This window comes from Ipomoea triloba, chromosome 15 (assembly GCF_003576645.1).
Source record: "Ipomoea triloba cultivar NCNSP0323 chromosome 15, ASM357664v1".
In the NCBI taxonomy this organism is placed as follows: Eukaryota; Viridiplantae; Streptophyta; class Magnoliopsida; order Solanales; family Convolvulaceae; genus Ipomoea; species Ipomoea triloba.
In genome coordinates, this window is record NC_044930.1 from 26166910 (window position 1) to 26182166 (window position 15257).

At 31.4% G+C, this 15257-nt stretch overlaps 1 protein-coding gene across 1 annotated transcript; it reads left to right on the forward strand.

Moving 5' to 3' along the window:
* Nucleotides 1-8144: 8144 nt before the first annotated feature.
* Nucleotides 8145-12963, forward strand: LOC116006884 (gibberellin 3-beta-dioxygenase 1-like). Its single transcript, XM_031247389.1, has 2 exons — nt 8145-8673; nt 12212-12963. The coding sequence occupies exons 1-2, from the start codon at nt 8204-8206 to the stop codon at nt 12780-12782; spliced, it is 1041 nt and encodes a 346-aa protein (XP_031103249.1). The 5' UTR covers nt 8145-8203; the 3' UTR covers nt 12783-12963.
* The last annotated feature ends 2294 nt before the right edge of the window (nt 12964-15257 follow it).

Below are 15257 nucleotides of genomic sequence, written 5' to 3' on the forward strand. Positions count from 1 at the left end.
GTATATATATCTATTGTATAACTCAATGGATATGCTTAATTACATAAAAGTAATAGATAATATAAATTTAATTACAACAATAAAACAAGAATAATCCATACTAAGTAGCTCATTTACAAAAATTATTACATAATATTCACTACTTGATGTGTTTTATATTTCATTATTATGTATGATAGAGGAATTGCAATTGTTATACTATGGACCAGAGTTGATATTATACTGTGAAGCCTGATACAAAAATTTTATACCTTCAGTTAACACATTTTGTACTTACTATTAACAGTTTTTGCACATGTAAACAAATAACTTGATAATTGCTGACACAATATGATAACTTAGTAACTACAAGTATAAAAACTGTCAACTACAGATACAGAATATATCAACTACAAATACGGAATTTAAAGGTTATTAGGTAGACCTTGGTTCATGGTATAATTTGCCGACGAATTGAGTTTGGCCCAAAGGATGATTGGAGCCTTGAGACAGAGGCTTGGGGCACATCTCACGTTTCAAAACTTTTGACGGAGAAATAACTACTCTCCAAAGCCTATAAAAAGTATTTGCGATTTATTCTTAAGACATCACATTTTAAAAATACAATACCTTAAAATAGACGGAAGGCTTTGTACTTTATGTTATCAACGTAACAAGTAATTTCAAGAAGTTAGAAATGGTATTGACTATCCCACGTCTCATTGTCATATTCTGTTTTTTAACCACTCTTACACGGTATTTTTCTAATTTTGTGGTGAGTTTAAGCCAAGAAAAACCATTAATATGTACACTTTATTAAATGAATAAAAAATTAGAAAATTCTCCAAGACATATCTTAAAAGTGATTCCAAGATTACAGCATTATTATTGCTACCATTTGTCGGCCTTTGACTTTAACGCCATAAAACTGCAATGATGATTAGTGTGAAGCTAGTGGTTCTAAAGCATGAAACCTCAATTTAAATTTGTTTATCACCTGGTTGCCGACAGGAGAATGTTGTTGTGCCATTTTCTTTGTGAGTTGTGTCTTATTCGGATACCATTTATCTTGTGCAGGTTGTACCTTGTAACCTTTGATTTATGCTTTAAGACAAATTTTACAAATTACAATGTCCAATAGAAAGAAGAGTAGTGTTGTTTTCTCATGTTTTCCCCCTTTTAATGTTTACCTTTTGACTTGAGAATAGAATTGTTTTTATTTATTGGTCACTGTAAATTAACAAAATCTATTAAATATAAAAAGAATTACTTAATAATTAAATGAAAGAATCAATCAAATATTCGATTGTATCGCGCATTACAATGTATTGCCTGAAGGGGCATGTTGTAAAATTGTGGCATGCCCAAAGGGCAGCTAAAAAGAATGTTCTCTTATAAATCAAAATGGGCAGCGATGCCCAAAAAGAGTGGTAGAGTAGGTGAGATATGATTTTTATACTTGATCATGATTTTGATTGTCGCCAACACCATCTCGAGCAAGCTTGAAGTGTGATTTGCGGGTTATTGTATATTAAAAAATACCAGTGACATGTTATCTTTTAGGAAAATGATAGATTTATTCTATGTGGTATAACTCTTACCAAGTGTTCAATTTTTATTAGAGAAATAAAAAGAAATGAATAAAAATTATGACCTACCCCGTTTATTAAGTAATCAAAGCATGACACATAATAGGGAGTAGAAAATAAGAGTAGGAAATGAAAATACATATGAAATTACTCTTTTTTTAATCTTTACAAAAATATCACCATCTTTGTTTATTTATAGTAATGCACATTTTTATTATTTAAGCTAAAATTATCCCTGCAATTGAACCCTTGACATGCTAACATGGAATTTTAAAAAAACATATATATATATATATATATATATATATATATATATATATATATATATATTTTAATTTAATGCTAATTTGGGTTGCAAACTTGACTACATACAACAAGTTTGCAACCTGTACAAAAGGCTAGCGTAGCTGCGCACGGCGACAACCTTTTGTACCATTTTTAATTCTTTTTTATTTTGAGGGTGGTTGGTAAATAGCTGTTAGCTGAATTGGTTAGTGAGTTTAACTAGTTGATAGTATATTAGCATTAGCTAATTGTAGAAAGATGTTTGGTAAATTAGCAGTTAGCTGATAGATGATTACATGCAAAATGACTTTCTAAAAAATCTAATAAAACAACTTTTTGATTTTAGCATTTTGAAATAATAAGCTATTACAAAAAACTAATTAATCAAAAACTCATAATGACTATTTAACCAAGTCAAACAATTAATAGTGACCAAACAAACCAAAATTGGCTCATATTTTGTTTTGTTTCTTTATTCGTTTTGTATTGTTTTTTATTTTTTTAATTAGTTTTTTCTTTTAAATAATTATTTTTTATTTTGTATTATGTAATTAAATTGTTAATACATAACCTTTTCATTGATTGATAATCTAAATAATACGTCCTCATACTTGATGGTTCTCGCCAACATGCTCTTAAGCGACCTTTTAGTGTGATTTACGAGCTATTATATATAAGCAAAATGACTAGTGATATTTTTCTTTAGGCAAATAATAGGTGTACTCCATGGACTCATGGAGTACAATTCCCACCCCGTGTTTAAATTTTATTGGAAAAAGAAAAAGAAATGAATCATGACCCAACCCCTTTTGTTAAATAATTATAACATGATACATTATAGGGAGTATAAAATGAAAGTACATATAGAATTACTCATTTTTTAATCTTGACAAATATCACTATTTGTTTTTATTAGTAATCAACTTTTATTATTTAGAATAGAAAATTTTGTTATGCTATAGTGCCAATTAGATTTTTTTAAATCATTTTTTTTAAATAAAAAAACTCTATGAAAAGACAAAAAACTCTATCAACCTGTTTTTGATGGATGCATTATATTATATTAAGTTAGGTGGTGTCTTATTTGATGAACTTTTAAGTTTAGAGTGCTTGCTTTTCCCTTTTATATAGTGCAAGGGCGAAATATTGCCGTCAAATTAGCACGAAATTTTGATTTTAGATGCTGAATTTTATCTTTTAAGTCTTTGCCCAACAAGATTGACAATACAAAAAATAAGGGTAGGGAAATGGATAATGAACATGCACTTTGCAAAATAGTATAATTCTTTTAAACATGAACTACTTGATTTTCTTAAAACTTTCAAACTAACCCTTAATTTGAGCAATAAGTTAAGATTACGTGATTAGACATTTGAGTAAAAAGAAAAATTACAATTAACTTTGGTTGTTTTACAAAGTTAATTAGATTTCTTGAGAAATTTGTCTAAATATTTAAAAGTACTATCATGATCATTCTTCTTCTGAACAAGAAAATACTAAGGATCAAATGTCATAAACTTTCTCATGCATGCCATCATCAACTATAAATATAATGATATTATGATATATAGTTAGTGAACTTAGGGATTGGTTGCAATGTCTATGGATCATTGTTAACCTCATCCAAAATTAAACTAACTTCTATATCATCTACATAGCTCAAAATTCAAAGTTTGAAGTTATGGAATTGACTTGAAATTTAAAATTTAAATAAAACTAAATAAGTGAACTTGCTACTTCAACATCGGTAAAATTTTAGCCAACAATAAATCCAACATGACTAGCTAGCTAGTTTAAAGTGATTCTTAGCTTTTTTGAGTTAACATCTTATATTTGTTAACATATATTTTCATATTATATATATTGATGTTTGGACTGACATTAGATATAATCGGACAGGAAAAACAATGTTCATTCACGTACTAGGCAAAAGTCAAAACTGGAACATGCAAATTAGGTGACGTTTCAAACTTCTTATCAAATGTTGTTGAAAAACTTGTTATTATGACAACTTAAATTCCTGTTTTTCTACTTCGACTCATCATTTCATTGACGTTACAAAGCAGTATGCAAATTGTGTCAAGCTTGAAAAATGTAGTGATACTAATTAATTACTAAACCACATGGCATGTGTACATTAATTTGTATTAAAATTTTGTATCAAATAATAATGGGTCACACTTGCTGACTTGCGTGAGACCATCTCACGGATCTTTATCTGTGAGATAGGTCGAGTCGAATCAACATGCAAATGTCATACTTATATGTTCAAATGTAATACTAAGCAGGAATAAAATGTTTGTTACTTATATGATGAGACAATGTAATACTTTTACATTTTGGCAAGTGTTTGTTACCTAATACCTATAACGGAAAATATAATACTTTTGAAGAAAAAATATAATACTTTTAAATTAAAATGTAAAAGTATTACAGTGTCTCATATAAGTAATAATCATTTTATTCCTAATTAGTATTACATTTGTGCGTATAAATATTACATTTTTATCTATACCGACTCAACCTATCCTACAGTTAAGACGATTTCATATAAATTTTTGCCAATAATAACAATAATAGTATACCATTTGGTATGATTTAATTTGACTATCAATCCATCAACTTATCGATATAGCTAATAACTATGAAAAAGTAAAGATACACATGTTATATTATAAGACATATTTGGACTCAATCACTTACTTAACTATGAAGTTAAAACCACATTTATTCCTTTTGACTTTGTTTTTTTTTTTCGAAGTTAATCTTTAACCACAGTGAGCCCCACACAACCTGTCAAAATTCTTTCTCTTGCATGAGAAAAATATCACCAAAAATCCGCTCTTCACATTTTTTTTGAATACTGTACTATTGACTCTGTTACAATGTAGTATTTGTTCATAGCTACTTTCTCAATTTACTGAAGTACAAAGAATTAACAGTCGCCTCCACTGAGTTTCGAACTCACGCCCTTCACATTTGTTAAATCCCCTTAGATTTTACTATTCCAAAATCTCCACAAAATCTCCATAATGTTGAATTCCTAATAACTTATAGAAACCCCAACCTACAACTATGAACTCAATCGAAGGGCATAAGATATAGAATTAATGCTTACCGTTCAAATGTTGTTAATCATCATTCTCTATCAAATATAGAAAATGACATTTGAAATTTATATATAGATATGATATGTTAATGAAGTTAACAATAATAGGAGGCCAGGGGACTTAATTACAACTAATATATACTCAAGAGTAAATATTGGGTAAACTCTTCTTTTGTGTAATAATTTACAAATTATACAGGAGAATTAGACCTCATTAGTTAAAAAGACCTTCTCTTAATGTTCATGTATGAAAATTATTCCCTACTCACTTGGTGAACTATTTCAAAGTACACAATTTTCTTTTTAAGATAAGGTTGGGCTGATTTAACATGACACCGCAACAATCACGTTGAATTGTTTCCTTTATTGAAGAATATCCATTTAATGCAAAAGTACAAAATTTAGAGAATCAACTTGATTTCCTTGGTAGAACAAGATTCCTTCTTCATTTCATGTACATTAGAGAACACGAAATCCACACGTAATCTTCAAGAATCGTTCACACCGGGACATAATAAAAATTCATTACTACATTACCCCATATATTTTAGAATTTTAAAAATTCATTACCCAAAATATGATTTTACCTAATCTACATTACTTTGGCAAAAATTCATCAACATATGAATGCAAAAAGTTACGTTAATAGCTAGCTAACCCGAAAGGAGTGGCCAAGTGAGTGAAGTATAATTCTTGTATCTAAAACATATAAAGTACATTATTTTAACATATAAGATACATTATTTTATCCTAGAATGTCTATTATTCTAACATGTGCGCAGAACAAATAATTTTTGTTTTAACATCAAAACGACGTCGGTTTAAAACCGTGGTCCACACAATAATTTGCTGTCGTTAGGTTAGTTAGCTTCCATGACCGATATGTTTATCGAAGATGGTCCTGAATGACTAGTTGATGAGGTACATATACTAGACTTAACTAGAATATGACACTTAGCAAGTGGGCATGACATCATTTGGCTGCCAAGATGAGTAGTGAGTCAAACAACGTGTTAAGCAACGTAACATAACATGTTAAACGTTTGGCATGCATCCTATGATGGTATTAGCTTGCACAAGTCTAGATGCCAAGCTACTTGAATGATTAGGGTCGAGTCTTTTGAAAGATTACTCGGACCTAAGGTCCCAACGTGCTAATTGTATTGGTCATTGGATCTATTCAGCTACCCAACAACAGCAAGAATATGTTTTAGAAGCCCTAGGACTTAACATAGTTGGTTCGTCGTCTGACTTAAAGGTTGTGACTGGAGGTGGCAGTGTAAGATTGGAATTCCATGGGGAGCATGTATGGAAAAAAAAAAAAACTCAAGAATCCTGGAATGTTTGAATTAGATCCTTTGTGCGCACATGAAGACTATGATTTAATTAACTAGTGAGCTGATTGCGCACAAAAATTAGGATCTGACCGGTGGACTGATTGCGCGACTCGTGATTTACCTCCGCAATATGTACGTAGTTCTAGGGGCGGGGTCTTGGAGTCCTGCGGGCCACTCCCGGGTACAATTTTGACAATACAAATTAGACTATTGACATCAGATGTTTAAAAATGAGATGTTAAAACATGCATGGTGGTATTTTTGAAAATCTCAAAATAACACTCGTTGTATGAACACAACAAATGCTAAAATGTTAAAATTAAAATTTATGGGCACCTTTCGCACCTGTTTTACAAAAAACAAGCCTTAAACCCTAAACCCCGCGGCATTTCTTGATGAAAACACTTTTTTAAGTCTGATCCTACCCCTAGCTAGTTCCTACAAGTTTGGACTACAACAATTATCCATTTTGATTCTCCAAAACACAATGTTCCTACCTACATATATGACCACTTCACTAATCTCCAATAGAAAAGACAATATAATGAGCAAATGCTTGTGGCCGGATATAATTTAATTAGTCACCATATGGCCAGCAAGACCATTGGCATTTGTTGGGCAATTACAAAGCAAGTAAATTGTCCTTATTTGTCACTAAAAATTAAACCAATCAAGAATCCCCAAAGATGCTTCAAAATTAAAATCCAGAAAGCAAACCGGAAAAGCTGTTGTGTTGTGATACATCATACATGCATGTCACCTTTGAGCAAGCCATGATCAGATCTTTAGAAGAGGAAAAGTCCAAAACCATTTGGAGACAAAAACCCTTTGTACAAGTGGACAACTTGCATATGCCACATGAACATAAAGACAAATCAAACATCGGTTTGTCGTATGCCAAGCATTAAGTGGTGTTTATAGGTTGCGTTGGTGCACTCTTGATCACATTATCTAACAACGTAAACATCATTCTTTGTAATTTAAATCTATATGTTATCTTTAAAATTTTTTTTATGTGTTAATGGTGATCTGACATGATCAGATAATAAAATTTGTGATTCATTAATTTAAAGTTAAGGTTTCAATTTTAATTTGAGAAATCCCCTTTAATCATCTTATTATTACATGTAAGCTAAGTGTCGGTCTCATTATTTAAGAATTTAGCGTTTAGTTGTTTTTTTTTTTTAATAATAATAATTGTAGCTAAGCATATTTAATTTGATCATTTTAAGTTCAAAAATTCATTGGTTTATTATTCAAGTTGAGTTGTAATTAATGACTTGTAATTATAATTTCAAGCACCACCAAAAGAAAATAAAAATAAAAAACTAAAATATCTATATGAAATCATGATTTAATTGACTTGTTTATTTTATGAAAATCATACTTTTATATGAGAATCAATGGTAGATATAATCAAATTAAAGTTTTATACTCATGCTAGCAATATGTTGGATCTCAAAGATCCCTAGGCACTACCACTTGCCTAGAGTTATATAAGAGATCTCATGTGACGAAATTGAAATTATTACTATTTAAACACGTACATACACAACAATCAAAATCAAAACACTTAGTATAAATTATATGGCGATACATCAAGATAACTCAAAACTCTAATGACTGACTTGTATATTTTTAAGGGCCCACCAGAGGGTCGTCTAAACTTGCTTCTCTTTACTAATATTGTGGACCTAGCTTGTTTTATCCAAAATTATGTAATTTGTTTTTTCCACCATTTGCCTAGCTTGGCCAAACAGCTTACCAAATGAGACATGAAAGTCAACATTGGGGATAATCATGAAGCAACTTAAATACATAAAGGTACTACCCAAACTCCAAAATAAAATTTAACTTTCTCCATCTTCTACTTGAACCCTCCAACCTAAGAAGGAGTGGCAAAGATGACTACCCTTTCTGAAGCCTACAAGGAACACCCTCTAAGCCTTGAACACATTATCCCTTTAGACTTTCAATCCCTCCACAAAGTCCCTGATTCTCATCTCTGGCCTAAAATCACTGATCCCAATCATCACAAACAATATGCATCAATACCAACCGTTGATCTCTTGGCTCCAAATGTTGTGGAGCTTATAGGCCATGCTTGTGAGACATGGGGGATGTTTCATGTGGTTAACCATGGAGTTTCCCCTTCCCTTGTTGATGAGGTTGAGTCTCAAGCTTACCGGCTTTTCTCCCTCCCGGCTCACCGGAAAATGAAGGCCTTGAGGTCCCCCGGCGGCGCCACCGGCTACGGCGCCGCAAGGATTTCCCCCTTTTTCCCTAAGTTGATGTGGCATGAAGGGTTTACCATCATGGGCTCCCCTGCTCATCATGCCAGACAACTTTGGCTCCATGACCATCAACATTTCTGGTATGTTCCATGCATTTTCATGCACGTTCACAAACTGACAAATATCGGGGGTGTTTGGTAAATAGCTGTTACTTGATAGTTGTTAGCTGATTGGCTGAGATACTGGGTTTGACTAGTTGATATCATTAGCTGATTGTCGAAAAGTGTTTGGTTAATTAACTGTTAACTGATAGCTGATTATATACAAAATGACTTTTTCAAAAAGCAGAGTAATAAACTGTTACGAAAAGATTGTTTAACCAAGTCAAACAGCTAATAGTGGCCATATAAGTTAAAATTGACTGATAAAGTGATAAACTAATTATGTTGCCAAACATAGTTAACTTGTAGCCCTTTGTCAGCTAGGGTCACAAGGCGATGTTTATCAAGTACACACTTTCAAGAAATAGTTGTGGGTTTTCCTTATTATTCAAAAAAAAATATTGGTAGCTTGTTTTGCATATATTTGTCATACACATATAGGTATACCTATTAAAACAAAATTTACAATACGATAGGACTTAGCTTTATCAAGGTGTATGTAAATCTAAAAAGGAATAAGAGAAACATGCAATAATATGATTTAGTATTGATTTTTTTTCCTAACATATTTTTAAAAATTTTGAGAATAGTATGATATCACGCATCAATCAATCTATCATAAAAAGTTTTTGTAATATACTATTTTGTCTCATTTAATTACCTGTTGAACTATTTTTAATAAATTTTGTCGGAAGCTAAGATAGTGTCTATCCTCTCAACATAGGACTCTTCTTATCTTTCTATGAGAGGACAATGGAATTCCCTTCTATACTATACGTATGACATTTCAAATCTCCAAATAAAGTTATCTTTTACATAACTTTTGATCTTACCCCCACTAATATATCTAAACAAATATAAACTATTTGTTTAACTCCATGAATCAGAAAATAATTAGTTAGCCCCAGACCTTATAGCGGGTTGAGTGGATGTGATTATGCTATTGAAACGTAGCGCTAATTATTATGCAAATATTAAAAAAAGAATAGTGTTGTGTTTTAATTACTAATAATAACTTTTGACATAATAATGATAACCGATTGATCTTGACAATTAATGTGATAAGTGTTAGATTATGATATAATTGTCTAATTTAGTGACATAAGTATGAGACTCTTTATAGAAAAATGTTTTAAAGTTGATTTTGTTAGAGTAGAAAAAATTAAGTAAATAATTAAGATACAAGACAAAGATGGTTAGATATGAGGGTAACCACAATTAAGTTGCTCAAACAGTGAGCTTGATGACCCAGCTTTCTATTAGTCTATTTTTATTTGAATTAGTCAGCTATAAGTAAGTTAAATTAGGTTTCACCCAAAACTCACATTCAAATACCAAACTCTAAACTTTTTTATAAATAAATAAAACAAAATTGGTTAGATATTGATTTGGTTCAATAATTTCCTGAATTATTTTGTCCTTTTTGAGTTTGGAATCTTATAGTTGAGTGTTGTGTTTTTGGTGAGACATAATTAATGTGGAAACTTATTTCGTTAGCCACCTTTTGGAAGAAGGTTAGGTGGATAAAAGGTTTGGACTTTAGTTTCAAATACATAGAGAGAGTTTTGGATTAGGACAATGAAAGCAAAATATGTGAGGTCCACCAAGGTGCACAAATAGCTACCAAATCAATCACCATTTCCTCAATATACAATTAGGAAAGAATGACAGTAATTATTGTCTAATTATTGAGCTTGAGTTAATCACAAAATCAAGTGATTGTAAGTAGCATGCACTTATGCACACAATATTCAATAAGGGTATATATTTTTGTTACACTTATTAGGAATGTGAATTGTAACATGAAATTGACCGACTAGTATGATAAGATTGAAAAATTATGTACTAAGATAATATATATCAATTTTGAGTGAACCACGTACATTCTAGCTAGTTCATTTTCAACCCTGCAGTTTATCTTTTTAAATATTTAACCTTTCTAATTAATATTTGAAATGATAGACATATATGCTTAATTTGGGCCACTTAATATTTTAAATCAAATCATGTTTATTCAAATGTCAATTTTTCTCTACCTTTTCTCTATTATTGTTTTTTACTAATATTATCTTGTATAAAATATTAAGGTGATAAAATATAATTCGGATAGTGAGTGCTTATATTACCGACAAATAATTCGGATAGTGAGTGTGTATATTACCGACAAATTATTGTGTGGACTGTGGACCATGATCCACACAGTACTATATTAACTATACGGCTGTTAACGAACCGAACATAAACGAACGGAGGCTGTTCGTGTTCTTTTGTTAAGGATTTTGGGGTGTTCGTGTTCGTGTTCGTTTGTTAAGGTTTTTGAAAATACTGTTCGTGTTCGTTTGTTAAGCGTTCGTTAGTGTTCGTTAACGTTCGCGAACAGGTTCACGAACGTGTTCGCAAACGTTAACGAACACGCTCACAAACATGTTCATTTATGTTTGAAAACATTTATAACTAAGCACTTGCACATGTTTATAAACACATTTTGTTCGAGAACAATAAATGATCTACGTTCACGAACAATTATTTTATATATATATATATATATATATATATATATATATATAATATTTGTAAATATGTTTGTGAACACTACTAAACGAACACAAACGAGCTTGTTCACGAACACTACTAAACGAACACAAACGAGCTTGTTCGCGAACACTTAGCAAACGAGCTTACCACTGTTCAGACTCTGTTCGTTTATTAACCGAGCTCTAAATTTTGTTTGTTAATGTTCGTTTACCTTAACAAACGAACATAAACGAACGCTTATTGAGCTCGAACACGAGTAGTTTATCGAAAGCTCTGTTCGCTAACATCCCTAATTAACTATAACAAAAGTACTAAAAATATATTATTTGTGTACTGAAAATAATGTACTTTCGGTGTTCAAATAATTTACTTTCCTTGAATATAATGTACATTTTTAATATATTAAAAGTATATTATTTATGTACTGAATGCATATTATTTGATAGTATATATGGTTCACACAGCGACCATGTTCACACAATAATGATTGGTATATTACCAAATCAATAATTTGCACTGAGTACAATCCTATATTAGTAGTAGTACCAGACTACCAGTACAATCAAGTAATTGTATCCTAAGTTCATATCTCCATAGTAGGTAGTGACTTATTGGTCTTCTTAGTTTTGAGTCAGTTGGTCAATTTATGTTGGTTTACCAAAATGTGGTCTTTTTTTGAATAGAGTTACGAGGTAGGCTTCACTCATAGCACACCTTCGGGTAACGCTAACTGTGGACTTTCTCCTAATAAATCAAAGTATTTCTATTATATATGTACCAATTCACAAGACAAATTATACCATTGACCCGGATCCACTTTGTATTTTGAATCTTGATCCAAAATTACATTTAGATTATGCGTGTGTAGTTAATATATTATGCACATGTAGTCAACGGATTATGTGACTTTAATTTATTTACACACAGAATTTATTAACTGAAGACACTTCCATAGTAAATTTTGTTTATTATTGTTTTGCAGTGACACAATGGAGAATTATGAGAAGAAGATGAAAGCCCTAGCTTTCAAACTCTTCCTGCTAACCCTAAACTCCATCGGAGCTTCAGAGCAACACCTGAAATGGCTGAACCCTTCTCCGGCGGCCACCCAATCCGAAGGCGCTTTACAGCTCAACTCTTACCCTCGCTGCCCAAACCCTACCCATGCAATCGGCTTAGCTCCTCACACCGATTCCCTCTTCCTCACAATCCTCCATCAGAGCACCGCCACCGGCCTCCAAGTCTTCAGCCAAGGTCTCGGCTGGGCCCCAGTCGTCCCCGTCGCCGGCGCCCTCCTCGTCAACGTCGGCGACCTCCTCCACGTCCTCTCAAACGGTAGGTTTCCCACGGTCTACCATCGCGCCGTCGTGAACGAGTCGGTTCATAGGGTCTCCGTGGCGTATTTCTATGGACCGCCGGTTGATTCCGTGGTGGCTCCGGTGGTGCTGCGTGACGGCGATGGAGCTCCGGCGTATCGGACGGTGAGAGTCAAAGATTACCTGAGTTTGAAGGCCATGCACCTCGACAAGGCGCTTTCTTTTATCAGACTTTAATTTGAAGAATATAATATTATACGATGGCAAAAACTTGTGTAAGATGGATTTACAGATCCATACCTGTGAAATAGATTAGGTAAAATGTAATACTTATATTGAAAAATGCAATACTAATAAGAAATTAAATATTTGTTAGTATTACATATTCAAGTATAAATTTTACGTTTTTATATTGACCCGATCGGATTTACCGATAAAGATTTATAATACAGAGAAGTCACTATGTATAATGTATGAACGTTGTAGCTACAAATTAAAGAGTCATTGTAGTATTTGTAATGAATGTTTTTTGGCATTGTGATGAACATTACAGTGGTATAGTACCAAATATACATACATACACATATGCAATTAGGAAGCATTTACAATCTTGACAAATTTTGTACAATTTAGTTTTAATTTTGACAAATAAATAGCGATGAGTTTAAATATATTGACTTTTTTTTATTATCGCTTCTATAAAAATTAACATGGTGAATTGCATAAAATTTGTGAATAAAACAAGTTGCACAAAATTAAAAGTTAAAAATTGTTGTATATATATGGACATTACTAAATGAATTATATTATGATAATACATCGTCCATTATAGATTTGATTGAAGGATGAATAATAAATGATTGATGACTCTCTCTCCCAATCTTGTCTTCTCTAATTTATACTTTACTAGTTTTATTATGTCTATTACTTTCATGCAATCGGAATGAAGATTGTTCACACGAGAAAAAGAGTACATGAGTGTGATATAGTAATGTTCAAGGGGAAGTTTAGAAAATAAATATATGTGAACATTACTAGATGAATTATATTATGATAATACATATTCATTTTTTATAAAATTTGTAGTTGTTCAGTGTTGAGCATAATATATATACATATATATATATACTAGTATTTCTACGCGCGATGCGCGAAAGTTCATGCACAATATTAAAACATTAATAAATATAGATAATTAAAATTTTTAATTCTAATTATATATACAAATATAGTATATGTATTTTATACACACACATATATGATTTACCATGTATAGAAATTTAATTAAAATATAATCAACCATTAAATTAATTATATAATGATTTTACTAAAATGGTAATTAAGGAATAGGAAAATGATATGATAGATATATGTGTATGATAATAATGATGGAGTTAAAAACTAACGGTGTTATAACGGTGTAATGGTAGTTTTGTATAACAACAATGTAGTAGAGATAATTTTGTCTAATAACATTGAAGTGTACAATATTTAAAGTAAAATGTACAAATTTATTAGCATATAGAAAGAGGGACATAAATCAAGGATATAACCTTGATTGTGCAATTCAACTATCAGCTTAATTAGGCTTTTAGTTGAGATGGAGCACATGCTTCAATTTAGTATCAGAGCCCATCCCAGCCAAAGGTCATGCCCGATAAAAAAGAGACTATGGTATCGTCCCGCGCACGTGACCGTGTGCGAGTCGAGCATATATAATATATAAACATAAATATGTAATCCAAGTATCCAACTATCAGTACAGTTTAGGCTTGATTGTTCACGCGAGAATTCACAATAAAAACGTTATAATATACATCTTCAAATAGTGACCGCAGATTTCCTTTCTCATTTAAAAAAAAAAAAACACAAATTGATTAGTAGCAATCATTTTTTTTACGATGTATGCATATTTTAATCATCATTTGGTATAATATAAAATAATAAGCACATGGAAGTAATACTAATCATATTATATATTCTCCGTCGTAGGAGCTTTAATTTTCTCGAGTAGGGACAAAACATTGCGTGCCTAAATTGAATTAAGTTATGTCGGATCGTCTAATCATCACACAAAAGTCCAAAATAAATCACCTCGGTCTTCTGCTTAGTCGTGTTACACAACAATGTTTTAATAAAAAAATTTGATCAAGACATTCGCACATTGCTAGGAGCTAGGGAAATCTGAAAATCTTCTGAATTCAAGTACGACAAACATTCTTATTAAAGGAAGCTAAAAAAATATTAGTTAAATTCAAACTGTAGCTTGACTCTTATTAAATTAGTTCCTGTTTTAAAGTAATTACTAATTAGCTTACTAGTTACTGGCCAAATAAATAAATTTGTACTGGTTATAAAGTATGGCTTCCATAGTTCCATGCGTCTATATATACTACAACTGACTGCTTTGCTTAGCTTGATATGACTATTCTAAGAGTGTATAACTTATTTTAAGCAATAATTAAACTTTTTGTTTTGTTTGAAAAATAAATAAGGCTTTATTTAAACTCTTTAATTTACTACAAAACGTACTTATAATTATTACTCAAAAGTGCATTCATGATGAAGTTCGTTTTATGACCCAATCATGCAAAAAACAAGGTAAATAGACTAGATTGTTCATAACTTACTAATTTAAATCGAGAAGACCAATATGTTACTTCCACCGAATTATCAAACTAACTGTCTGACCAACTCTATTGAGTTACTCCA

Excerpts from the sequence above, each read along its gene's own strand:
- LOC116006884 (XM_031247389.1), top strand. The coding sequence starts at position 8,204 with ATGACTACCCTTTCTGAAGCCTACAAGGAACACCCTCTAAGCCTTGAA. Across the intron at positions 8,674-12,211 it reads CATGACCATCAACATTTCTG|TGACACAATGGAGAATTATG; the intron begins GTATGTTCCATG and ends ATTGTTTTGCAG.